General features: G+C 46.6%; 1 protein-coding gene across 3 annotated transcripts; it reads left to right on the forward strand.

The window, feature by feature from the left end:
* On the forward strand, positions 1–27542 carry GDNF (glial cell derived neurotrophic factor). Of its 3 annotated transcripts, none has more exons than XM_055246209.1 (3): positions 1–535; positions 5535–5711; positions 24058–27542. In XM_055246209.1, exons 2-3 carry the CDS (start codon positions 5561–5563, stop codon positions 24540–24542), a joined length of 636 nt encoding a protein of 211 aa, XP_055102184.1. In that variant the 5' UTR covers positions 1–535; positions 5535–5560; the 3' UTR covers positions 24543–27542. The 3 variants fall into 3 exon arrangements, with proteins under 3 accessions (XP_055102184.1, XP_055102185.1, XP_063475618.1); XM_055246210.1 differs by having other exon boundaries at positions 402–535; positions 5535–5633; XM_063619548.1 differs by lacking the exons at positions 1–535; positions 5535–5711 and adding an exon at positions 8571–8734 and having other exon boundaries at positions 24058–24677.

A 27542-nucleotide genomic window follows, 5' to 3' on the forward strand; every position in this document is an offset into this window, starting at 1 on the left:
AGCCTGCGCTCCTGGCGCCCTCATGTCTTCACGGGACTCCCCGCGCCGGTTGACGTGGTGTCTCGTTCGGATCTCCAGGCAAGACTTCAGCTCCGGCAGCAGCATCAGACAAGCCAGTCTCGTGCTCCCAGGCAGTGCGCCCAGAGGAGGCGCAGAGCGCGGCAGCAGCCGCTGAGCCGCCCGCAGCGCCCCGGGCCGGCGCAGCCCCAGCCAAGAGCGCGGCGCGCGCAGCCCTGTCAGCCCCCCACCCAAAGCAGCGGCGGCTGCTCGGACCTCGGCTTCTGGGGGTGCGGGGGCCCGGCGGGAGAGTTGCCGGCAGCCCTTGCCCTGTTCGCGGCGGCGGCGGCGGGAGTCTTGGCCGCCGCCTCCAGCGCGCCCTTGCTGCCCCGCGCGACCCCAGGATTGCGAACTCTTGCCCCTGACCTGTTGGGCGGGGCTCCGCGCTCCAGCCATCAGCCCGGATGGGTCTCCTGGCTGGGACTTGGGGCACCTGGAGTTAATGTCCAACCTGGGGTCTGCGGAGACCCGATCCGAGGTAAGTGAGGGAGCGGGCCGGGGAGGAGGGAGCGGGTGGTGCCTGCGTCGCGGGCGGGTGCGGCTGGCTGAAGGGCGACCTGGTCAGAGGGGTGCGTCTGGACCCCAGAGCAAGCGGTGAGAGTAGAAAGTAGAAAGACTAGAGGGAGCCTAAGCTATGCGAGGAGAGAGAAAAGTAGAACCGGAGAGAGGCCGGCCTTTCAGAGGGGCATGTTGCCTTTTCCACGTGGGCAGAGATCTGTGGAGCCCCAGATGCGCCTGAACCCGGAATGCCCAAGAGGGGCAGTTTCCTTCCCCGACTCGGCGAGGCGCTCTTTCGTCAAGTCACAGAACTATTCAGGGCTTGGGTCATCTTCGAACCCACCGCCGTCGAAATGTGCCCTCTCTGGACGTGCAGAGATACTGTCATTGCCAAGAGTGCAACTTACTATTGAGCTTGTTTTGATCTGTGCCAAGGAAAAGCGCAGGCCGGGGGAGGGGCTGCTGCAAAGGTGCTGAGAACCTAAAAATGGAGGGCTCACCTCCTCCGGGCGAGGTCTGGCAAAGCTACATTCCTCACCCGGCTGCCTGCACGTTCCTAACGCCCTCCACCCCAACTAACCATCCCCGTCGAGGTTAGGAGAGGGGCTTTCTTGCCAGTCCTGGATTCAAATCTCTGTCTCGAACATATTCTTGAGACTCCACTAGGCCATTGAGGTTATTATTTTAATGACCCCTTTTTCTCCTGTACGCTGTGCCGCCTTCCAATAACACCCCCACACACACACACACACACACACACACCACTGCCACTACTTTAAAACACCTCGAGGCTAACTGGTGGTTTGTTTCCTGCCCGAACGAAGAAAAACGAACCCTCTTCGGGCTGGAAACGGACTTTCGCGGGTTCCAGCCAGCCTCCTGGGGCCCAGCTAGTTTCGGCTTTGGTAGAATCCGCCGCCAGGACCGATGTGCGCGCCCCCGGGGGGCTTACCCATCCCAGAGCTCGCGACGCTTCTGCTCATAGGCGGGGACAAAGGCAACTCTTCCGGCCCCTGCTGCGGAGATGTTAGAACGCGCTCGACTCTTGCTCAGTATTTGGAATATATGCTTAGGTATTTCAAGGAAGAGATGTTTCTTCCAATCACACTCACCCAGTCCCGCAAAGCCGTCAAAGCCGGCCTCGACCAAACTCTTACTGTTTCACTGCGCCTTCGCTTTGGCAGGGAAGGTGGCGCCTTTTCAACAAGTAACAAGTGTCCGATCTCTGGGAAGTCCGCCGTGTCCCTAGCCCTCTGCCGCTAGCAATTCGGGTGCTCTCGGGCCTAGAACCCGGCCCTTTAAACAGTCAGACCCCCTTCCTAGTTTGCCTGCGAGAGGTGTCCCAAATTCTTTCCTTCCCTCATCTTGGGCCCCGCAGTTATGGGGGGTTAAGGGGAGAATAAGTCCTCTGTCAGTCAAGAACATGAAGCATAGTTAAGAAAAGCAATAGATCGGCCGGGCGCGGTGGCTCACGCTTGTAATCCCAGCACTTTGGGAGGCCGAGGCGAGCGGATCACGAGGTCAGGAGATCGAGACCACAGTGAAACCCCGTCTCTACTAAAAATACAAAAAATTAGCCGGGCGTGGTGGCGGGCGCCTGTAGTCCCAGCTACTCGGAGAGGCTGAGGCAGGAGAATGGCGTGAACCCCAGAGGCGGAGCTTGCAGTGAGCCGAGATTGCGCCACTGCACTCCAGCCTGGGGGACAGAGCGAGACTCCGTCTCAAAAAAAAAAAAAAAAAGAAAAGAAAAGAAAAGCAATAGATCTTCCAGCAATTTCTGCCTCTACCTCCCCCCGCCAAAAAAAAAAAAAACCTCGAGTTTATAGCAAACCCGTCTCCCCGCCCCACCGCCTCCTTTTTCTCTCTCTGAGACCTGGATCTTGAAGGCAAAGCCCAAACAAACCTCCCAGCCTGCCAGGCACAAGAAGGTGCGGGGGCACTGAGACGGCGGGAGCGCTGCCTCCTGCGAAGCTGTCATGGTGACGCGGGGAAGGGGTGGGGGATGGTCTGAAAGCAGGTTGCCAAGAAACCCGCTCAGGTGAAGTGGGGAGAGGAAAACCAGTGAGAATGGAGGGTTGGGAGCCTGAAAAGCAGAGATGCTGGTAAGGACCTCCACAGGTTCCCGGGCTAATCGGATTTCGGGAGGCTTGTAGAGGGAGTGATGGTTCTCCCGTTTTATAACTAAAATGATAACACAGCCTCCGGGCCTCCTGGGCGCGACACGGCTCAGACGGTTTCTGGTGCCCCCTGCTGCCGGGAACTCGGAAGTGCCTCGCGGCGAGCGGCTGCTTCTGTGGCTTTCCTGGGCGTGCTTGCCTCCCCAGGCCTGGGGACCCACCAGGTGCCGGCGCCCACGGCCTGCTGCTTTTGCCCTGCCGGGGCGTGGTGGTCCCGGACCCAGAAGGGGACCATCTTGCCAGGCACCAGAAATGGTGCGGGGTCACCTGGCAGAGCAGAGCCCCTGTCACTTCAGGAGCAGAGCTTGGTTCTTGCACGTGGCGGCGCGTGAAGCAGTTTGCACTGCGGGCAAAGGCCCATGGTTGAGGAGAAACGCGTCGGGCAGATGTAGATGTGTTTTGGGAAAGCGATAGGGAGACAAACTGAGAAGCCGAGGGGTGGAGCCTACACGAACTCTGAGAAAAACGTCCTAATAGACGCTGTGTGTGCCGAGTCCCCCAACCTCCCCCCTTTTCCCCCGCCCAGCAAATACCGGGAACGAAAGAGCCCCTCGGACTGGAGCCGGTCCTGGCGGCGCTCAGCGGGAAGAATGCGCCCTCCCTGTCCCGGGGGAAGAGGAGAGCTCGATCGGGGCGCTGGCGGCGCTCGGCCGAGGGCGGGAACCGCAGCCGGGAGCCTCCTCTGGCGAGGCGGGGAGTTTTCCACTGTGAGTCTTTTGCCAGCTTCGCCACACTTCTAATTGAGGATCTCCACGTCCAATTTAAAAAGCCCTCCGTCGGCCAACCAGGAAAAAAGGGAAAACCCTCTTAAGATGGAAGGGAAATCTAGTGCCTCTGTGACTTCCTGCTGGCGGGCACCGCGATTTGGAATGGCGCATTAACCCCGCGCCTCCATGCTCCTCCGGTCCGACCGCCAGCCATTTCGCACGCACCCGGGAGCTGGCACCGGCGGGGGGCTTGTTGGGGGAGGCTCGCGTTCCCCAGGTCCTAGCTGCCAAAGTACCTTTCTGGGCTCATTTTGCACGACCTGGTGCAGTTTTCCTGTGTTTGCACGTCGCGACCCAGAACCTAGCTTTTTCCTGAGTTTGCAAACCAGCCCGCGAGGCAAGAGGCGCTCGGTGCTGCAGGTCACTACGAGTTTCTAGTCCCTATACCCTCTCGAGCCCAACAGCTGCATAGCGAACAAACAGACGCTCAGGGGATGGAAAATGCATTCGTCTCTGCAGAGGTGGGAGGTGGCAGCCGAATTAAAGGCTTCCCCGGGTTGCCTACACCGGGACAGGGACTGGGGTTCCGGGTAGAGATGAGGACTGGAACCCTGGAATGGAGGCGGGGGTGCCTGTGAAGTAATGGCTAGGAAAGGCACTGAGGTTTTTGCATTAACCTGGTTTTTGCATTTCCCTCCCGCATGGGAAAAAAATCGAGTTTTTCCTAAGAATCCGTTTTATGGAGCCGGTCGAGGGGATAGGATAATCGACTGCATGAATCTCGCAGATTCCGCTTGAGGAGATTCTCTCTAGGTCACTAGTCCCCTGGAGACTGGAACCCTGGGATTAGGAAGGCACTGGATAACACTGCACCCCAATATGCCTCGGTTCTTCCCCATCTCCTCATTGGTTGGAACTCGCCCCCAAATTTACAGCCCCTTTTTCTAACCCACCCCCAGCTGCGTGGCCCTCCTTTGTAGGGGTGTGAGGATTGAGAAGCCAAACAGAGCCCACCTCGGGCTGAAAAGAGCTGCTGAACCCCCTACTCTGCGCCGTACCACGGTCTAGGCCTTCCAGTGCCAGAGCACCTCCAAAGCGTCCGAGACTGGGTACAGTCGTCCAGGCGTGACGGGGGCGCGGGGAGCCAGCGACTCCTCTGGGAGGGGGAGGGATTAGGGCCAGAATCTCTCAAAGGTGCAAAATCCAATCAAGAGAGGGTTTTCGGGTATACCACGGAGGATTAAAACTTTCAAGGCAAATACAGTCTTTGCCTAACAGCAATGGTAGAGCATTTACTGAGGTCTTACTACATGTTCGGCTAGAGTTTTTCATGCGTGATTTAATGTTCATAACTTTAAGAGGTGGGACGAGTATTTTAAATCGAATCAGTGCTTCGGGAAGTTAAGTAACTTAACCCAGATATCCCATACAGGCCAAAAGTCTCCAAGTCCCTGCTAACTTCTTGCCCTGGCAACAGAATACCTATTTAGGTGGGAAGAATGAGGTGTGGGCGGCAGGCGGGGTGAGTGGTGCCCCCGAGCCTGCGCTCGACTAGCCAGAAGCCTGTTCGGGACCCGAGGCAGGGGAATGCGCTTGATTTTATTCCCAAAGAGAAAGACCGGTCCTTGCTTTGGCCGAGGGCTGGTTCCGGGGCCTATAGGAGCTACCGGGACAAGAATGGGAGGTCTCTGGTGGGGGTGGAGGACGCAGGGTGGGAACTACCCGATTGCCCCCCAGGAATGGGGGATGTTGCGCACCTGTAGAGGGGACTGAACAGGAATCGTGGTGGTGGGGATGGGAAGTTAACTGGAGGGGATAGCAGCGCTGCTTGAAACTCTGACCCCTAAGACCGGGTGGTGGAGAAGGGCAGCTGCAACCTGAACCAGGAGTGCGAGCTGCTCCTGGGGCGCACTGAGGAGGAAGAAGCGAACTGGGGACTTGCAAGGAGGGCAGGAGTGCCCGAGGAGCCGCTGGCCTGCAGCGGTGCCGGAGGAGGGCGGTGACGAGGTTGGAGAGGGGCGCAGGGACCCGCGGGGAGCCCAGGCTTAACGTGCATTCTGCGGTTCTCTCCCCCACCTCCCGCCTGCCCGCGCAGGTGCCGCCGCCGGACGGGACTTTAAGATGAAGTTATGGGATGTCGTGGCTGTCTGCCTGGTGCTGCTCCACACCGCGTCCGCCTTCCCGCTGCCCGCCGGTAAGAGGCCTCCCGAGGCGCCCGCCGAAGACCGCTCCCTCGGCCGCCGCCGCGCGCCCTTCGCGCTGAGCAGTGACTGTAAGAACCGTTCCCTCCCCGCCGGGGGGCCGCCGGCGGCCCCCCTCGCACCCCCACCCGCAGCCAGCCCCGCATGTACCCCAAGCCAGCCTGATGATGGCTGTGTGGCCTACCGACCCGTGGGCAAGGGGTACGGGTGCTGAAGCCCCAGGGGTGCCTGGCTGCCCACTGCTGCCCGCACACCTTGCCCGAAAGTGATACGCGCTGGTTTGCCCAGCACAGAGAGGATGGAATTTTTATGCTGCTCCTTTAGCATTCTGATGAACAAATATCCTCCCCACCAGCACCACCACCTCAGAAACACACACACAGCGGTCCCCTTTTCTGTTTCCTCATCTATACACACTCCCAGTTTTTCTTTGCTTCCAAAGCCCTTTATCTGTGTGTCTGCTGTGCCTGGCTGTGCTTAATTCTGAAAACTATTGCACTTTCATCCTAAACTGCGCCTGCAAGGCGAGAGGCCGGCTTTTCACAAAAGCAAGCCAGAGGCAGAGAAAACACAGAAGGGCCTCCATTTCCAGAACAAGCGTCTGGGTAATGTCAAATCTGTTCAGAAAAGTTCCTCTGTTCAGAAAAGTTCCGGTTCTAGAAAGACTTAACCATAAATAGTGCTGGCTGGGAATAGGGACAAAGACTGTAGCTCACTCCACGTGTGACAGTGCTAACTCTTGAGAAAAAAAAACCCAGGTTATTCTTATTAGAAAATAAGTCTGTGATTTACCTCTCAAAAATTAACATGTTTTAGAAGCAAGTCAATCAGGGCATATCAGCTGTGATGTGATCTCGCTTTCCCTCCACTCCTCAGAAGCTTGTTGCATGAAGTGAGAGAGGCTACATTACATGTGATAGAGGCTGTTGCAGAGGCATAATGTCAACAAAGGTAGCAATAGAAAATTTCACACAACCCCGAAATAAAGCAGGAATGAGCTGTATGTAACTAGGATACCACCCTGGCTACTCTTCCCTCCCTAACCCCACCCCCAGAATTATCCCTCTAGTAACTTTGCGCTTGAAACTTACTATGGTCATAACCACAGTGGTAGTCCTGCAATAGTCAGCTGTGCGCTGAGTCCCCCAAACCCAATGGCCTTGGCTAGGAAAAAATCCAGAAAATGCAATATGCTTATTTTATGCTTAATTATAGCAACAAAAGCACCTTCTTCCACAAGTCCCAAGAAAGATAGAAAGTGGATTTTTTTATAAGGCAAATTAAGACTTCAAAAGGAAGTTAGGGAACATAGTTAATCCTTTGAAACTAAAGTACCTGTTCCAAGAGTGTCTGTCAATTAACTGTATAAACCTACTTTAAAGCCTTTTATTTCTATCACAAATTTAGTGTATATAAATGTTTCTCCAACAGAAACTTAAAAATGCCCCTTAGTACCGGGTCTTCCAAAACTGGCTATTCATTCACTCAAACGGTCTAGACAAGAGGGACAGGAACACAGTGGCAGATAATAGTTCTCTAACCCAGACGTTGCCAAGAGAAAAATGACTGTGCCTGATTATAAAACTGATTAATTCATGGAGGTTTAATTGCCATATTAGTGCCCTGTTTAACTAGGTTCATTTAATTCTGGCTCAGGCTCCTGGCTCTGCTTTCAACTAACTCTGTGACTTTCGGGCAAGTTACTTTAGAGTTCAATGAATAGTCTGTAACTGTACCATAAAGAGAGGCCTTTCTACTCCACAATGCCAGTGGCTATGAGACTTGCCCCTTGGCCTTTATGCTTGTCCTAAAGTCCTTTGGGAATAATCTCCTAAGAAGAGATTGGAGTCACCTGGGGAACTTTAAAGACTACTGATGCTAGGTCTCACCCCAGGAGATTCTGATTTACTTGGTTTGGGGTGTGGCCCAGGCACCTGAGTTTTTAGGTGTTCCCCAGATGAGTCTAATGTGCAACCAGACTTGAACCACCATGGCTTGATAATACCCAAGAAAATCTTTGGCTCGTGTAAGGTACAAATAGTCACAAAGTAAGCGAGTTAGCACAGATTGCAGGGACAAGGGCATGTTGTAGGGAAAAGGGATTGCTTCCCTTTTCCAAAATTGATGCTGTGTCATCAGTGAACAAGATTCTCACTTCTCTATTTACATTTGAACAGCAAAACCCACCCCATTGTGTTTTGTCTATGGGAAGACCCAATAGATCCCAGAGGAAACCTGAAAAAGAAACGTTCCCAAAGAGAAACTGAGCTGCATTCTAAGCCAAACTGACTTCTTTCCAGATATGTTTGATTCGGTAGCAAGCTGTCAAGTGCAGGGAAGGCAAAATAATGACAGTATGCAGACTTTGAACACTCAACCAGTGTCAACACGCCTCTGTCACAGTGCTGACATTTATATCCCGCACTGTACACGGTGCAACTGGTTAAGGCTTATGTAGAAAAACATTAAGTCACCACATTTCATTTAAAAATAGAAAGTATCATAAATTCTGATTCCTCTAGTTCCATCCAAATACTTGTAAGTTAATGATTGAGCAAAAGAGCTTTCATGCCACATTAATGTCATTCTGTGCTTTTCACAGGAGGACCAGAATATTCACAGTTTGCACACTCACCTTTAAGATTGCATGTGTTCCGCTGGTTCCAATGTAAATAAAACATCCAGAATTCTATTCCTAGTATGACCTCAGTGTGAGATAACCAAATGGAATTCATAATTGGCCAACGGGCATGCCTAGAGGCTGGCTGTAAAGTAAATGCCCCAGGGCTGCCTCCTATAGCAACTTCCAGCCTGTCTCAACTCAAGGACTTGTGATTTGACTTTTGGGGTACCCAAGACTTTTCTCTTTGGCTATCTTTGTTTGTTTATTTTGCTTTTTGCCAGTATTTTCCCAGTATTTTGCTTTTTGCCAATTTCCAAAGGGCAATTAGAGCAGGCAGGAGGAATCTGCAAGTTGAAACTTGCAAATGTCATAGCATTTTCGAGCTGAAAGGAAACCCCTCTAGTCCTGAAACCTAAAGAGGCAAAGCAACTCATCTATAATGTGCCACAGTTCCATGATCACAGGAGGCAGGTCTGAAGCTGGGACCAGAGTTTCCCCCAAACTACTGAAATGTACTTTATATGGGAAGGGGAAGATACTTTATATGGGAGGAAGGTCTTGAACTAATGATTTAGACCATGGTGCACAAGGTTGTCTGAATTTATTGAAGGTTAGTTCATCATAGTCATATTCCCTATCTCAACTCTAAATGTATTTAATAAGTAAGAGCATAAAATGCATGTGGTTTTAAAAATTTGCATCTAAATGCACATATACATTCACCAAATAGTTACATGTATGCCTGTCTGTGCCAGGCACTGTCCTAAGTGCTAGGGATACCTTGATACACCTAATAAACAAAAGTCGCTGCCCTCTTGGAGCATAGCTTCTAGTAAATGTACATGTGTGGTGGTATGAAAAAATCAACGTGAAAGAACCTCAGTCCAATAAGGTGGGCTGAATTTTTTGTGCCACTGGAAACCAACTAAAATGGCACTGAGCATCGTTAAGTTGTAATTACAAGTAATTCTCAATTTAGTATAATATAATGGGATTATATTCTACCAGTTTGGTAGCAGTTCACAAAATTTCCTATGGAAACAATTTTTTAAATTAAGCTATCAAGTTTTCAAGCTAGCCCACAAAAACCTATGTAAACCACGATATAACTGAACTGTCACTCACAATATTACTAAGTGAGAATCTCTGCCCTGGGGGGCACATCCCATAATCTGCAAAAGGAGGGCACAGAACAAGAAACCAGGGAGGTTTCAGCAAGCAAGAGCTCAAGGTAACACATTCAGACCAGGCTAGGATTTGGACCCCAGCCTTGCCACTTAACTGAGATGTTGAGCTGTTACTTAACATCCCTTAAGCTTCGTTTTTTCTTCCCTGTAAAATAGGCGTAAGAGTAAACCTGTCTCATGGGTTGATGTGAGGGTTAACTTAGATACTGCTTTGTAAAGCCTCTGCTCCATAAATAGGGATCATAGTTGTCATTTGCCACCCTCCTACTTGCAATGGCCCCTCCTTGGGCACCCAGTGAATTCCCTTCTTCCGCTACGACATCTGCCAGGATGCTGCTCTAAATAGTGGGATTTCAGCAGCACAACAGAGTACGGGGAGTGAGAGAAATGCAGGCCTTGTGGGCAGGCTATTTTGGGCCCCACTGTTGGTTGGTCAGCACGTAGGCAGGCCAGGCTTGCCTGGGATTCTGCCCCTGGGTCAGCTGCCCCTGGCTCTTCCCAGGTTTCACAGCTCCGTCCCTTCCCCAGTTTCCAAGCCCACATATTTCCAATGGAATTTTTCTCACCAAACTCCCATGGTTATGTTAGGGAGACCTCTTCCCTCATAGGAAGGAGGGAGCCAAGGCAGGGTAGGATGTTTCTATGTAAGTGACAAGAGGGTTGTGAGTTGGAGGCTACCTGTATGGAGATGGAGCATATCTTTGTAAATGATCCCAGCTGGACATTTAATTTAAGAAGTTTCATAACCCTAGCAAAAAAACTTAGTAAACTGTGAGACCACCTCTATAGAGCTAAGGAAGCTTCTAGTGCAACAAGCTGGGTAAATGTTAAGCTTTCAAATCTAATGTTATGAAATAACAGAATTTAGAATAAACAAATGCCATCTATCTATTGTGTCTTATCGCTTAGGGACTGCATGAATGAACAATACTTTAACAAAGCAACTACCTAAGCTGGAAAGGAGCTCTGCCACTTGGGATGGGTATCTTGGAATCAAGAAACTGCACATCAGACTCTTGTAGGACGTACTGATTCTTTACTTGAGATCTGAGACCAACATTCTCATTCTGGCCCATCTGGAAACCCATTTCAAACTGTTACTGCTTAGAGAAATCTATTTAAGGCTTAAATTGATTTGGCCAATCTTAGGACCTTAGGCTGACCCAGGGTGTAAGCAATGTACTCAACAGGTTCTTCTTCAACAGATATAAAAATTAAAGCTCCCTGATATTTTCCCCTCCTAACATCTCTTTGATCTTTGTTTATTTAACACTCATGGACCATAGCACCTTCATTTGATTAAAATACTTGTTTTTTAGTTAATTACTTGAGCTCAATCAGGAAACAAATATTAAATATCTTTCATGTACTGGGTGCCATGCGGCCTCAAAAAGGCTAAATTTATAAATAAAGTTGCTTGTGATCTAGCTGTAAACTACTGCTAGGTGGATGGGCATATGGCTGGATGGATGAATAGAATGTCAGTCAGATAGATATGTCTATTGTATAGGGTTTAGGTGAGCTGTATGCGTCTGTGGTAAAAATTCCTAGCAGTGAGATCACTGGGATTTGGGGATCATAGCAGGGACGACTTCAGGGAAGAGGGAGGATTTGACCTGGTACTTGAAAGATGGGTGTTTGGAAGGGAAGGGAAAAGGAAAGGGAGACATTCCATACTAAGGAGTAGCATGGGAAAATTTGTGACCATGATGTGGGGAAGGGACAGTGGAACAAAGAGGAGGACAGACCAGTCTCCAAGTTCTAGAAAGAGGTGCTAAGATGTGGTGGGAAATTGAAGATGTCTTGACAGGTGATACCAGATTGTGTGATACTATAAAATTCAGGAAAGGTGCTTGCTCTGTTTTTGATAGCAGAGGGGCACCCATGGAGCAGGCAGGTGACTGCAAGGCGGGATCTTGCTTCAAAGCTGTCTTGCGGCAGAAGTTACCTAAATACCCAGACTGCTTTTGACCTAGCACCTTTTAACTATCCACATGATGAACACAGTTCTTGTCCTGAAATCAAGTAAGTTTGAGCTCTACAATACAAGAGGAAATATTATTATCCCCATTTTACAGGTGAAGAAAGGAGACCTAAAGAGTTGTTCCAGGTCACAAACCTAGTAAGTGGTGAAGCCAGAATTTAAACCTCAGTATGTTGGTCCGAAAGCCAGTATTTCTTGACTTTACACAGACTGTGCATGCGTATTAGTGGATTAAGAAAATACAGACATTTGGCTTGCTTAAAAATGCACTCACTAACCCTGAAACACAGATTTCCAGGAAAATTAAGCAAGCAAAGAGAAAGGAGAAGCAGAGACTATCAAATTTCCTTTTGGCCCTTTTAAAATTTCCATTTGGGCTTAAGCCAGTATTACTAATGACTACTTCAAAGTCCAGATCAGGATGTTTTTAAGAAGAGAAACATGAATTTCTGTAAGTATTCCTATAATATTGATGCTTTTTGCAATGAGAGAAGGCTCCCTAACTCTTTGCAACAAAGCAAGGTCTCCTCAAGTGCTTGGTAGGCAGACAGCATTCAGGAGGCCTTGTGGGAGACTCTGGTTCTCAGATCTCTCCCATTCTGCCCAGCGAGGGGATGGCATCCATATGGGAACCTAGTGTGACTGCATGAGTGCCAGAGCGATGGCCTCAGTGGGAATAGGAGTATGTGTAAGCAGACTTGGGTCGCCACTGGGAAACAATTGGTTAGCTCAGTAGAGGCAAAACCCACTTTTGCATAACTTTAATAACATAATTGAAGTAGAAAAGCATGGTTTTAAAATAATACGGCCTTCCAACTTTTTTTGCCTGCAAACCTGCAAATAAGAATGTTGAAAAATGATTACCTACTTTGAAGCTTTCTAAAATTTTTCCTCATAGGTTTAAATAGTTACACCAGATGTCATTTCTAGCCCTTTCAGGAACTGTATATATGCTTTAAATATTCTTTTGGTAAAACTTTGCACCTGCATATGTAGTTTATTCAGTTCATGGAAAATGATCAAACTAATCAGCCCAAATCAATTGGCTTCTTGGTCAGAAAAGGTCTGACTTCATTTTCAATTCAAATGTACATGTTAACGTACACCCCATGACAACTGTCACACTTCTGGTTCCCAATTGTAAGGTAAAGAGATGGATAGGTGAACGGTCAGACAAGCAAAGAAAGCACTGAGGCTTCCCAAGGGGCCTGGCCAGGAGGAAATATGGAGCAACTTGCTTCAGGATTTCTTGGTTTATTCACAAAGTTATCTCCCTTTGCAAGTGTTTGTAGTACAGTGAACACCCATACATCCTTCACTAAGATCAACCTCTTTTTTAGCATTTGGCCTCGTTTTTTTCTGAACCATTTGAGAATTTGTTGCAAACATCAGAATGTTAAATATTTCAGTATGTACCTTCTAAGAACAAGGACAATGTCTTATATAGCCACAATTCAGTTATCAGTCTCAGGAAATTTAACATGAATATAATACTGTTATCCAATAGATAGTCTGTGTTCATATGTCCCCAGTTGTACCAATTATGTCCTTTATGTTTTTTGTTTTTTTTTAAAACCCAGGACCATAAATTGCATTTGACTGTCTGGTATCTTTATACTTCCTTAATCTAAAATGATTCCCAAGTCTTTTTTTCCCCATGACATTGACATTTGTGAAAACTCTGGGCTCTTTTGCCAGCTGTTTCCCAGACCACCCTTCAGTTTGGATCTGTCTGATTATTTCCACATGATTAGATGTAGGTAAACATCCTTGGAATATCATATTCATGGCACTGTGTCCTCACATCAGGAAGCACCCAATATCAGTTTGTCCCAAGGAGCCATTCATGCATGAATGCCTTTGTATGGCACCTGAAGGTGTTTATCCCTGGGACAGGCCTCACAGTAGAATGGCTAAATAGGTGAGAAGCACACCGTCTCTCAGTAAGGACAAAGGGGGATTGGAAAACGGGACGTGGGCAAGGAGAACCACAGCAGGAGCATCCGCAGGCAGACCAGACGTTTTAGGACACGGCACATGTGGAAATTGAGGAAATGGACATGGATTCCCTTTCAACCACCCATAGTAGGCACTGCAGAAAGTCTTCATGTGCCCCCAGAGGGCCAGGTGCCTCAGTTTGAAGACACTGCTCTAAGCCATAGTGGACACAAAGATATCCCTCATGAGCTCCGGGGTCTGCTGATATTTGCATGTTTAGTTGTCAGGCATTTTGAGGAACACGGAAGAGCTCACACAGCCTCCCAAGACGGGCCTGTGGCTTCTGCCCAGAACCCACCATGCCAGGGGCTCCAGGCCCTGCACAGAGATCTCTCCCTGTAGAACATGCTAGACTAAGTAGGGACCAGTGTCTGGATCCCCTTTTGGGCAATCTTGCTTTGTCTAGAGACTGTAGAGTTGGCTTTGCACTGCTGCCTTCTGTGCAAATATTGCTGAAGGAGGATCCCAGATGTCATAACCAGATTGGCCTACATTAGGCACCATTTGTGAAATACTTTCTGTGGACCAGGAACTGAGCTGAAATCTTTTCTTATGTTATCATATTAATTTTGACCTGAAGGTAAAGGTGTGACTAGCCCCATTTGAAAGATGGGGAAATTGAGGCTTACAGGGTTAGCAGCTTAGCCAGGGTCTGGACACAGGGCAGCCCGAGTCCAGCATTCACACTTGTCACCACTGCACAAGATCACTTCCTGCCAGCCCACGACACTCAGATGTCACTCTTCTGACTGCATCAAAAAGTCATCAAGGAAAAAAAAATCAAGGAATGGGTTTGGCAGGTAAAGTTGTTTTAGAATGATAACCATATCTCATTACCTGAAGAGTCTTTGAGATTCCCGTAAATTCACTCACTGGGGGTAGAAATTCCCTCCTCATATCTGACCACAGGAACCTACCAAACAAATTCAAATGATAAAGCAGATTTCTTTCATCTTCTCTTAGTCCCTCCTTCTTGTTCAAATCACTGAGACCCTTACATGCCTTTTACCTACTGCTCAGTGGGTCCCCTGGGAAAAGCTGAGGGATGCTGAGTGCAGAATCCTGCAGGGTCCTGCAGCCTCTCAGGCTGGGGGCAGGGCTTCGCTGAAAGAAGAAAGGAGAGACTCCGCTTCCCCCACAACCACCTGCCTCTGATAACACCACAGGGATGATTTGCCCTACTGGCTTTTTGTGCACTTAATTTTCCTGCGTAACTTCCTTACCCTTCCCTGTTAAGTTTTTTATAAGGGCAGTAGCAGAGCTCCTGGTGTGTGCTCGTTAGCTTGGGGTGTTTATTACTGACTCTGGAGTGCTTTTAGCTCACACCAGGTGTTCATGGATTAGCTAACAAATGAACACCCTGTTGGGTGTTTTCCTGACTTAAAAGCTGAAGAATGGACACTTTCCACCCAGGGGGACCGTGCTGTATTACTGTAAAATTATTAGCATAACTGTAATAAAAGCATGGACCACATACATAGAAATCAGAGCAAGGCGATCAGAACCTGAGTAACAAAGGAATTTACTGTCTGTCTCTCCCTGAGTGGGGTTTTCTGGCTATTTGTATTGATGGAGTAATTTTCAGTCCATTTATTACAAATTTTATTATTGAGTTGTAGGATAACAGTTTAGGATATAGCACAACTAGTATGTGCAATGTCATTCAGAGTGGGTGGAGATGGTAAATAAGATGGCAATTTGATGGGCAAAGTGGCTTTTCAAAGTACACCCATAGCTCCTTTTTCTATATTCTAAAGTGTTTTGCATTCTGGTTGGTCTTTTTCTTCTGCCTTGAGAGAATCCAGAAATGCTTTTTTAAAACAACAAAACACTGGTGTTTTTACAATGCAAATACTTTTCAAATAAATCGATGTCATGCCTTACTGTCAACAAACCACTGGTCCTGAAGAGAACGTACTGGTAGCTCTGGAAATGGTCACAATGACTTAGTAAATTGCCTCAGCTGGTAATTGTTTTTAGGAAAATAGATGCTGTAGACATTTCTGAAAGTTAACCCAACAGCAGCCTATGATCAGGACGGTCTACCAAACACTAGATGAATTCCGTGTCCAAAATAGGAAAGCACGGAAGGTCATTACATAATGTAAGATGCATCAGCATTCAGTGCTTACTGATCTATGGGCCTTTTTAAAAAAGTAGTTCAAATAAGTGGCAAAGTCATCACTTTGAAATAGGAGCAGATAACAAAACTTTACAGAAGTTTTTCAGAGAACTGGAACATTCTCATGAACTCACATTTAGAGTCCATTCTCATGGACTGCACATTTTAGAGGTTCCTGAAGGTCAAATAAGAACAAGAGTTGACAGCCCAGAGATCGACTTCAAGGACAAGCTGCTTGGCTCTCCCGATCCATTTTGTACCACTTGCAGTGGGCAATTCTAACGTTGGAATCATAAGCTGGGTATGACCTAAGCATACGTGAAGCAGCAAAAACAGAAATGAATAAAATTGAGATTCGAAGAAAATGGTAAATTGAGTGACTTTTGGGTGATGGAGACTGAAGGAATTGTAGCGTGAGGCTGTAGTGTGTCCTCTCAGGGGCCATGGGGCCCATCTCTATTTTTACAGATGGAAACTGACATTCAAGAATGCCTTACAGTAGAATCTGGATGCTTTCAGATGCAGATACAGGGTCCTTTCTACACATCTTTTACCTCTCTTAAATAGGGCCCAGGAAGATGACTTGATGATTTAAGAGAAGATTGATGACGATCATTTCAAATGTAGCCGAGACATTGAGCCAAGAGGTAAACTGAAGAGGTCGAGCAATGCGGAGTTCTAAAATACCTCCTGTGGGGTTTTGTGGGGCCCCGATGGTACTGGCTGAGCTGAATGCTGCTGGGGCGTCAGCCAGAGGTGGTCTACTCCCTGGCAGAGGTGAATGAAAATCCCGTGTCTGGCCACACGTTCCAGCCAAGACTTAAACTCTCCACACTTCAGCATTTTGGAGCTGGAAAGGGCCCCGGAGAGCACTGAGTTGACCTCCGAAGGGTTAAGTGACTACTTCCAAGGTCACGCGGCTGGTCAGGGACTGACCCAAGACTGGAATCCGGGCCTCTCTTGTCTCCAACTCTGCAGCAAGAGCCTGGTCATTTGGTGCCAGCGTGAGTTGGAGGAGCTTCCGGAGATGGGGCCTCTCTGTCTGGATCTGCTGCCGTGCTGGCTGCGGCTTTTCCGGTTTTAACTGGGAAATCGCCAGAGCTGTCTTAGCATGATATGCCAGAACCAGGACACAGGAGAGACGCCCCTGAGTAGCATGGCTTTTCCATTTTTGGAGACAATTTACTGTATTCTGTGGCCCATGGCAGCCTAACTTTAGGGTCTACTTAGCGTACCTGAGTTCATACTGAATTTTTCAACAGAATGTATGTTTCTCACCTCCTGTGCTGACTTTGGTAAACGTGTACAGGTGAAACCAGCATGTCTTGCTTTTGTCTCAGAGTAAATTCCCATCTGCCACAAGACTTGAAGCGCTCAGTGGTAGTAGAGTTTTTACTTTAAAACAAAAAGACAACAAGTCTGAGCTTTGAAACTGAACCACCAAGTCCACATTTATTAGTCCTATGGACTTCACCAAATATTTGTCTTCTCTGAGTCTCAGCTTCCCGAGCTGTAAAATGGAGATAGTATTCAATTTATCCTTGAAGGGAGGTTGTCAGGTTTAAAGTTAACATTGTGTGAAAGTAGGCAGTATTCCACCTTTATACTGGTAATGTTTTTCAAGTGCTTCGAGGAAGCTCTTATCTAAGTTATAGCCTGATGAAATTTTGTAATGCAAGAAGTTTTACAAGTTAAACTCAGCCATGTAGTTCTTGTAATGATATTCCAATATTAGTGGAAGAAAATCATGTTTGTATCATATAGAAAGATAAAGTTAACTTATTCCAAAACAATGGCATTCGTTGGGACTCTTCTTGAGAAGTTGTATCAATTTTAAGTTGACCTTTTCTTTTCGTATAAGTATGTATGTGTGTGTCTCTGTGTGTAGACACATATGTATGCATGCATGTGTATATGTATGTGTTTATAGATAGAGAGAGATCTCTATATTTTTCAGATACTTGGCCTATAGAGTAATTTGCATTTTACCTGCAATATAGGTAGGCAAAGAATACCAGATTAAATGTCTCCCACCATGAGGGGGTTTTCCCTTTTCCTCCTGTCTGAAGACAGCCTTTCATTGGAAGCTCTACATGTCAGGATGGATGGCACCGCACCTCGGCCTCATCCTCAGCATCCTGCCCCATCCCAAAACTGAGCCCCATCATCTGGGCACTGGTTCCTGATGTATCTCTCACTTGTGTGGCCTTGGCTCAGGCAGCAGCTCACCCCTATGAGTCCCATTAGCCCTCACCCTTCCAGGCACAGAAGCTGGACACTTTCTAGTGAAGTAGCAAGGCTGTTCTCACCACAGCAAGAAACCCCTGAGCCTTCTCTCTGGGGCCCCTGCATCAGCCAAGCCTGGCTCATGCAGATCTCAAGCCTGGCCTGGAAGACGTCTCCTGAACAGGACCACTACGGGTACTGAGGTCAGGCCCCCTCTCTCCTGGGTCCCTCTGAGCCTCAAAGACCTTCCCTCCGCCTTCTGGATAAGGAGTTGTGTCCTCACCACTTTGTCCCTCATAGACAACTTTGTGCCACCTCCCTCTCAGGCCCACAGGTTGGGGACTTAGGATGACTTAGAATGAAAGTCAGCTTAGAATCCCTGCCTTGCCAGGCTGAGGAGGGGACAACCAGCTACAAGTATAAAAACGACCCTTTGATTAAAATATAGTTAACCTCTACTGTTTTTAGACAAATCTGGCATTTTAGGAAAGACTTTGTCCACTATTGCCAGCTTAACCAATATAATGTTTTGGCTTATGTAATTTTGAGTTCAGCTATTACAGGGAGGACTTGGAGCCCTCACCATTGTTCCTATTAAAACTCAGTTGACTTTACAAAATAGTCACTATCTCAGTCCTTTGTTCCTGAGATGACATTACTATTTTTTTCCCTATAATCGAGGGCAGCAAAGTCTTTGCAGTGAACTGTTTGTTCCCAGAGTTATGCCCCAGTACAAGGTTTCATTTGTTTAAGTAACACTATTTATACAAAGAACATATCAAAGTTAAAATATTTTAAGTAGAATAACACCAAAATATTTGGTTGCACTCTGAAGGACAGCTTAAGTGCATTTGAGCATTTTGGATTTCCGAAAACTTTATCTTTTAGATGGACATGTTTTCCAAGATAGATCTTCCAAGCAGGTCTGGGAAATGAGCAAATACATGACCTATTTTTTTTTTTAATGATGCTCCTCTTTTGTGGTTTGCAAGTATTTCACTATTAAAGTTAATAAATGAGGGTAATTTGCATATCTGACATTCTGCCAAGCCTTTTATAGGATGAAGACAGAGATGCACCAGTAAGTCTTAATTTAGGTAACGAATCCAAACCCAGACCCCTCTTCTTTTCCCTCAGCTCAGTGAATTCCTGGAAAATGGAGGCAGCTGTGGGCATCTCAGCTCAACACCAGGAGTTTCTTGTCTTGGCTGGGTGAGAGGCCTCTGCAGAAGAATTAAAGACAGGCTTAGTGAGGCTGCCCAGCACCCTCTGCAGAGGAGTATGGCTCCTAATGCCCCCAAGTGCCTCGCATCGATAAATTGAGGCTGGCTCTAAGAATGAACTCATTTAGTCGGAACATGCAGGCCTATTTGCCCTGTGGTTTGAAAAATACAATGTTGCCCTTTCCTGGCTTCCAGAATTCATATCCATGTAAATTTTTCAGCAAAAATATATGTTGGTTCTTCTATTTTTCATGACGACAAAGGAAAAAAAAACCTTCAGCTTAGTAAGAGTTGCATATGGCCTGAACTTTGGGCTTAAATAATATTTCCACATTAGCAACAAAGTGTGAAGGAGATTTTCCATCAAAGGAAGGAATTTTCATAAGCCACATGCCAGGAAGCCTTTTTTTAAAAAATAAATAAATAATAGGCTTAATTTTTTAGAGCAGTTTTAGGTTCACAGCAAAATTGAAAGGGAGGCAGAGAGTTCCCATATACTCCCTACCCCTACACATGCATAGCCTCCTCCACTGTCAACATCTCCCACCAGAATGTTACATTTATTAGAGTTGATGAACCTACATTGACAATCATCATCACTCAAAGTCCACAGTTGACATTGGGGTTCACTCTTGGTGCTATACATGCCATGGGTTTGGACAAATTTGCTGTGACGTGTATTCACTATTTACCTGAAATTCAAATACAGCCAGGCTTTCTGTATTTTACCTGGCAAACAAAGCCTGTGACAAAGCCATGCAGTCAAAATGTCTTAAAAAGGGAAGAAAAATGTTTTTCAAGATCTTCCAAGTATCAAGGGCTAAAAAAGAACACTGTAAGTGCTGATTCAAATCCTTATTATTATAATTCTAGTAATAAAAAATTATGTAACATATAGATTAATGAGTGTCTAAACCAGCATAATTTAAACTTCTGTGACTCTAATATTTTCCTATTAGCTTATATTAAAATTTTAGTAATGTTTTACCCTCATTTCTGATTAATCTTCAGTTGATTGTTAATTGAACTTAACTTTCTATATGCCCAGGTTCCTAAATTAATGACCTATTTAGAATTCTTGAACAGAGCCTATGATGTGCATCCTTTTGTAAAACAGTCTCTTTTTTTTAATTTGAAGACTCTTCTGTATTTTGATTAATCACTCCTAATATATCTGTTTTATAAGTTCCGATTTATATACAAGCATTTTTTTTTGAAACTGGGCACATCTGTATTTATTTCCTCTTTAACAGCTTATTATTGAAAGAAATCACCAATAGCTAACGCAGCTCTTTTTTTAAGTCAATTGTTTCTGTCAATCAAAGTGATTTAAAGTTGTTGTTTTGTTTTGTTTTGAAAGAAAACTTCCTAAAGGAAGTTCAGTGAGAAAGCAGTACAAAGGAAAGGACAAATTAAGAGCACTCTTGGCCGGGCACAGTGGCTCACTCCTGTAATCCCAGCACTTTGGGAGGCTGAGGCGGACGGATCACCTGAGATCGGAGTTCAAGACTAGCCTGGCCAACATGGTGAAATCCCATCTCTACTAAAAATACAAAAATTAGCCGGGCGTGGTGGCAGGCACCTGTAATTGCAGGTACTCGGGAGGCTGAGGCAGGAGAATCACTTGAACCCGGAAATTGGAGGTTGCAGTGAGCTGAGACCATGCCATTGCACTCCAGCCTGGGGGACAAGAGTGAAACTCCGTCTCAAAACAAAAAAAAAAAGAAAGAAAGAAAAAAGAAAAAAAGAAAAGAGCGCTCTCCCAGGCCCCCTTAAGAAAGTATTACTTAGGGAGCAGAGAGCTTTGGGAGACCCAGGGGAAGTGGGTGCTGAGAGTTAATGCTGCTGCTGCAAAGCTGCAGAAAGCCGAGGAGGAAAGGCGGTTTGGAGACAGTTCTTCAGCTCTCTGGTGGGCAATGACTGTGCCACTCAGGGCAGAGTGGCTTTCCTGAGTAATGTGGGCTGTTTATTTTGGAGCATTTCATTTCATAATGATGCAGTTTTCAGCTGAAGTCCCAGTGTCCCCTTGAAAAATTAAGAACTCTCTTTCACCCTAGTAAAATGACCCGACTCATTCAGCCAGCAGTTACCGTAGGCCTCCACAGCCTACTCAAGCACTTGGAGATCCATCAGTGAACAAGGAGAACAGAGTTCCTGCCTCTTGGAGTTGACATTCTTTTAGAGAAGACAGATTATAAATAACAACCCGAAGGAATCAGTTAGATGATGTGTTAGAATGTAGCAAGAATTATGGTGGAGGGGGAGGTGCAGGGCAGGGGTATCTGGATTAGGGGTTGGGGAGGAATCTTGTTTTAAGTAGGGAGGTCAGGTGGGACTTTCGGATGGTGACATTTGAGCAGAGACTTGAAGGAGATGTGGGAGTAGCCACAGGGTGGGAGACATTTAATCTGGTATTTTTTGCCTACCTATATTGCACGTAAAATGCAAATTGCTCTATAGGCCAAGGGTCCAGGCAGAGAGGGGACAGCCAGCACAAAGGCCCTGAGTTCCTGACTGTTTAAGCTATAGTTCTCGAGGGATGATGTTGCCCTAGGGGACATTTGCAATATCCAGAGATACCTTGATCTGTCATGACTAGGATGGGGGATGCTATGGGCCTTGTATTAGTCCATTTTCTTACTGCTATGAAGAAATACCTGAGACTGGGTAATTTATAAAGGAAAGAAGTTTCATGGACTCACAGTTCCACATGTCTGGAGAGGCCTCACAATCATGGCAGAAGGCAAAAGAGGAGCAAAGTCACATCTTACATGGTGGCAGGCAAGAGGGCACGGGCAGGCAGGGGAACTGCGCTTTATAAAACCATCAGATCTCATGAGACTTATTCACTATTACCAGAATAGCACAGGAAAAACCTGCACCCGGGATTCAATTACCTCTCACTGGGCCCCCTCCCACAACATGTGGGGATTGTGGGAGCTAAAATTCAAGATGATATTTGGGTGGGGACACAGCCATACCATATCAGGCCTCTCCTGGGTGGAAGCCAGGGATGCTGCCAAACATCCTACAGTGCACAGGACAGCCTCCCACAATGAAGAATGACCCAGCCGAAAAGGTCAGTGGTACTGACACTAAGCCCCATGTTTGAGGAATGGTAAGGAAGCCAGGGTAGCTAGATGGGAGGGAATAAGAGGAGAGACAACAGAGGAGGTCAGAGGTAATAAAGGCTGGAGGAGAGGGGCAGCCAGGTCAGGCAGGGCCTTTAGGGCCAGTGTGGATTTGGGCTTTTTCTCCAAGAGTAACGGAGAGCCATTGGAAGGTTTTGAGCAGAAGAGGTTATGTTCTGCGTTTAAAGTATCCCTCTGGGTGCTGAGTAGAAAATAGATCGAAGGTGGGTAAGGGTAGAATGAGGGAGCCCCGTTCAGGGGCCACTGCGGTTATCCAGGCAAGAGGCAACAGGGCTTCAGCCAGTGTGGAAACAGCTTTGTGACTTCCGTGCAGCTGATCCAGCCAATGCTAAATTTCAGATAGCAGCTAGGCATTCTAAGGATTCCAATATCACCAGTCTTTTCATTATTATATATCATATGTTTTATATATTACACACACACACACACACACACTACACACACATGGTTAAGTTGCTTTTGCTAGATTTTGTTCTACAGGAAGGGATACCTGATATATTTTAACAATTAAATAGATTAGGTTTATGACAAAACAATTTGACATGGGTTAGACATAATGTAATCTTTCTATGCTTTAACACAATCTTGGCAAAAAACATTTACTCTTGCTGACAACTCTTCTGTGGTTTATTTCTCTAAGCCACTTATAACCCTAAACATACTAAATGACCTGAAAAATGAGGTGAGGGGGACATAAGAGGCCTAATACCTAAGAAACAGGTGTTTGAATTGTTTTTCCCCCATTTAGAAATTTATTACATTGTTCCATTAGTTACTTTTCTCTGCTTACTTGATCCGCCAAAGCAAACGCTGAAATCCGGCAGAAAGCACCAAGAGACTGCTGATTTATACTTTCACCAAAGGTCTCAGACATCGTAGTGTCCCCGCATCCTTCCTCCATGTGATTTCCCTAATAAGCCTCTTGTCCTGCTTGCAGCCAGACAGTGGGAGCCATGTGACAGCCTGCAGCTGAGGCTGGACCTGACTCTTGGGGGCAGGGCTGCTTCTATGCACGAACAGCATCTCATTTCATTTATTGCTATGATACATAAATGCCATTTTACTCTATCACTGGACTTTTTTGTTAAAGTCATGCTGTTCAAAGGAAGCGGTAAATTAGTCTCTTTGTTAGTAAAATATAAACTGTTTTCCTGTTCCTTAATGGTTTTCAAGGAAGTTTTAAACTACAGTTGCATTCCTGAGCTCTTCATTTGTTCTGTCAGAATGGCTCTTGTCCCACTCAGCCACACAGAATCAAAGCAAGTTTCAGGGACGAGCACTCAGTATTCCAGATAAAGGTAGCCATATTGGAAGACCTCAGTTTTTTCACCCTCTAAGACGGTGTCTCTCAAAGTTTAGTGCGTGGATCTTTGGTGCGTGGATCTTTTACATTAGAATTCCTTGGGGCTTGTTAGAAATGCAGATTCCTTGGCCCCTCCCCAGACCAAATGACTCATCGTCTCCAAGGGTAGGGCCAAGAATCTGCATGGTAGTCAATATCCAGGGCATTTTCCTGCATACTCACATGTGAGAACCCCTACTCTAGGTTGTGTGACTAGGCAGGAAAAATGCCCCTAGAAGATTGGCCAGCTCACAGCAAGCTCTGCATGGACTAGTTAAAAATGGTGGATGTTATTCAAATGAAAACTACGCTTCTAAGGATTTGTTTTCTTCGAGAAAGTATGTCACCACCACATTAGTCTCCTCTTCCAACTAAATCATCTTTCTTCTGTGCATTTTTGCCTCTGTTCTTGGGGATTACAGTGGTCCCATAGCTTAACCGGCTGATAGTTTTGCTGTGGGTCCAATTTTTGCTGACTTTAGGGGGGCACTTTGATCTTGAAGATGGCTTGAAATGATCATTTTGTCTCATGTGCCATTTTCTCTTTTCTTTTTGAACAGCAAATATGCCAGAGGATTATCCTGATCAGTTTGATGATGTCATGGATTTTATTCAAGCCACCATTAAAAGACTGAAAAGGTCACCAGATAAACAAATGGCAGTGTTTCCTAGAAGAGAGCGGAATCGGCAGGCTGCAGCTGCCAACCCAGAGAATTCCAGAGGAAAAGGTCGGAGAAGCCAGAGGGGCAAAAACCGGGGTTGTGTCTTAACTGCAATACATTTAAATGTCACTGACTTGGGTCTGGGCTATGAAACCAAGGAGGAACTGATTTTTAGGTACTGCAGCGGCTCTTGCGATGCAGCTGAGACAACGTACGACAAAATATTGAAAAACTTATCCAGAAATAGAAGGCTGGTGACTGACAAAGTAGGGCAGGCATGTTGCAGACCCATCGCCTTTGATGATGACCTGTCATTTTTAGATGATAACCTGGTTTACCATATTCTAAGAAAGCATTCCGCTAAAAGGTGTGGATGTATCTGACTCCGGCTCCAGAGACTGCTGTGTATTGCATTCCTGCTACAGTGCAAAGAAAGGGACCAAGGTTCCCAGGAAATGTTTGCCCAGAATGGAAGATGAGGACCAAGGAGGCGGAGGAGGAGGAGGAAGAAGAAGAAGAGGAGGAGGAGGAGGAAGAAGAAGAAGAGGAGGAGGAGGAGGAGGAAGGCAGCCATCATGGGAGCCTGGTAGAGGGAGATCCAGCTACAGACAACTGGACAGGAGAGAGAGAAAACAGCCCTCTGGATTCTCCAGGATGGCAGCCGATGTCACTAGAAGCTCAGGGCTGATGTTCCTGGTTGGCTGTTGCCACCATTTCAGCTGATACAGTCCACCATCACTGATTACCGGCATGGTTGCGGATGCACTTGAACCAAACCAGTGTATCTCCTGTGATTTGTTTTCATGTGTCCGAAGACACCAGGGAAACAGAGATCCTGGTGTTGTTCCTTGTCATTACGTTTTACTGCTGAAAGTAAGAGGTTTATTTTTCTGTCACTCAGTGGAGACATACCCTGGAAAGGAGAGGGAAAAGAAAAGCAAAGATACAAGAGATAATCACCTTTGCATTTGAAAGTTGAGGCCCGAGGTTTACTACAACCAGCATTTTTGCCAACGGTTGGTGATTGATTTCCATCACGGTGTGTGGGGTGGGAAGAAGTTGGCTAGGAACCAAAAAGGCTGTGCTCATGATCAAACACAAACCTGAAGGTATTGCCTTTATGTCCTTGAAAACAAGAAACGAGTTGTGGTTGTCACCAGCATTCTTGTAGGAGAGAATCGGGGAAGGCCCCGAACTGCCCCCGGGCAGGGAGAGCCCCTCGGGCCTGTTGGTTTACAGAGAGACAGATGTTACATACCCAGCTCCATTGATGCATGGTCACCAGTGACCAGCGAAGCTACTCGATGCAATGCATCTGTTTCAGATACAGAAATATAGAGAAGATATTTATTGAGATTTAAGTTATTGTTATTTATTACCGTTCACTAATGAGTTTCTCTTTTTTCCCTTATTTATTAAAGTTTCTTTTCAAAGGTGCCAAAGTATATGTGCTCGCAAAATGCAAAGAAAGCTGACAAAAGGAAATTTGAATTGGGAACAAGGGTCCATGCTTTTCAAAGTATTAAAAAGTTTTTTGCTAGGCAAAAATCACTTACTTTACCTTTTTAAGAAAATTTCTCATTAATTTCCCCCAGATTTCAGCATTTTTCCCAGTTTTTATTTGTGGAGCATCTCAGGCAAGCCCCCTTTCCTGGAGCAGCGTGCAGAGACCACTGGCACTTGACTTTATTTCTTCCTTGCTCCATTGCTGAACAGAAACGTCGTGGGCTCCACTTCCTGTTGTATTTAAGCTCTTAGTCCCCTCCACGTATACCTATCTGTACTATGCATAACCATAGGTAGAAAAGGTTCAGTTCCTTTTAGTAGGTAGTCCTGGATTTAATGCTGACCTAAAAGTAATGTCAACAATGCTGTCAGGTAGCTACCGTTTTACCGACTCCCTCCATCCCTTCCCACCCACCGCCCTCCCGAGAATATGCTGGCTGCCCAGTGCAGCCCAGGAGACACAGGGACCTTCCAGAGGTAGGGTCTGCCAGGTCCTATACAACCCCTGGGCTGTCACCGGGGGTCAACAGCTGCTGCTCCTATATACCCAAACACCTGACAGCTCCCTGGGGAGCAGATGGCTGAGAAGGGTGCTGAGGAAGCCATATTTGGGCCAGCCACAGCCACAAACACGGAGCCTCATACTTAAGAGTGTGCTGCCTTTAAATGAAGGCGGTCGGGGCCAGTGCAGCGGCTCACAGCCATAATCCCAACAATTTGGAAAGCCAAGGTGGGAGGATCTCTTGAACCCAGGAGTTTGAGACCAGCTTGGGCAACATAGGGAGACCCTGTCTCTACAGAAACTTTAAAAATTAGGCAGGCGTAATGGTGCACACCTGTGGCCCCAGCTACTCAGGAGGCTGAAGGAGGATCAGTTGAGTCCAGAAGGTTGAGGCTGTGGTGAGCTGTGATCATGCCACTGCACTCCAGCCTAAGTGACAATGCAGTACCCTGTCTAAAAAAAAAAAAAAAAAAAAAAAAAAAGAGGTTGGAGCAGAAGGAAGCATAGGGTGGGAACAGCCACCTCCTCCATGCCCTAGATTGTGAATTTATCAGGCAGTCAACACATGTATGACACACTAGGCCCTGTATTACAGCTTGTTACACATTTCATAAAAGGGATTTTCATCAAGGAGATAATCTATTACTACCTTAGTGGCTATTAGTCATAAAACTATGACAGATTTAGCAATTAAATGAAATACTGGCCTCCATCAGGTAATCATGTCAGTTTTACAAAGTAACAAGAAGCAGCAGTTACCAGACGTCCGACCCCCTTCCCCCAAAATACCCAAATTCTTCATGGTTCTGCCCTTCTCTGTCCTTTCTGCTCTCCTTGCCCACCTGGGAAATGGAGGAAAGGCCTTCCCTCTCACGCTGTCTTGGGATCTTGCTGAGAATTCAGACTGCTCAAAACAGTGACAAACCCCAGCCATCCAGTCATTCGTGGAGCACAATTTGGATGTGGCCCCAGGGGCATCTGTCCCATTCGGAGAACCCTGGCAGGTGCGATGGCCACTGTTCCCAGGCTTCAACCTCAGTGACCCCCCCAACAGCTCCCCATGGAGAGTCCCTGCCCAAAAAAGCTGTAGGATCCAATGGGTGTTGATAGCTCGTTCCCGGCATCACCTACACACCACCAGCAGGTTTTAATGGAAGCAAGTTGCTCCACCAAATCCACAAAAGGGTAAAGTTTGTGATTTTTCTTTATCATTGTGATCACCATCTGATACAGTAAGGAGTGCACTTGTTTGGAAGTTCTGACTTCTCTGATCTGTCTCAGTCGTTTGTGTTATACAACCAAAGTTCTCTACAGACTTTATTTTTGTACAATATCATTTTGTAACTTTTTACAAATAAAAACTCATTTCTATTGC

Source organism: Symphalangus syndactylus, chromosome 16, assembly GCF_028878055.3.
Source record: "Symphalangus syndactylus isolate Jambi chromosome 16, NHGRI_mSymSyn1-v2.1_pri, whole genome shotgun sequence".
Lineage (NCBI taxonomy): Eukaryota > Metazoa > Chordata > Mammalia > Primates > Hylobatidae > Symphalangus > Symphalangus syndactylus.

What these genes read in the sequence shown, in the direction of transcription:
- GDNF (XM_055246209.1), top strand. Translation starts at nt 5,561, where the DNA reads ATGAAGTTATGGGATGTCGTGGCTGTCTGCCTGGTGCTGCTCCACACC. An exon ending in CTTCGCGCTGAGCAGTGACT is followed by an intron (nt 5,712 to 24,057) that starts GTAAGAACCGTT and finishes CTTTTTGAACAG; the next exon opens with CAAATATGCCAGAGGATTAT.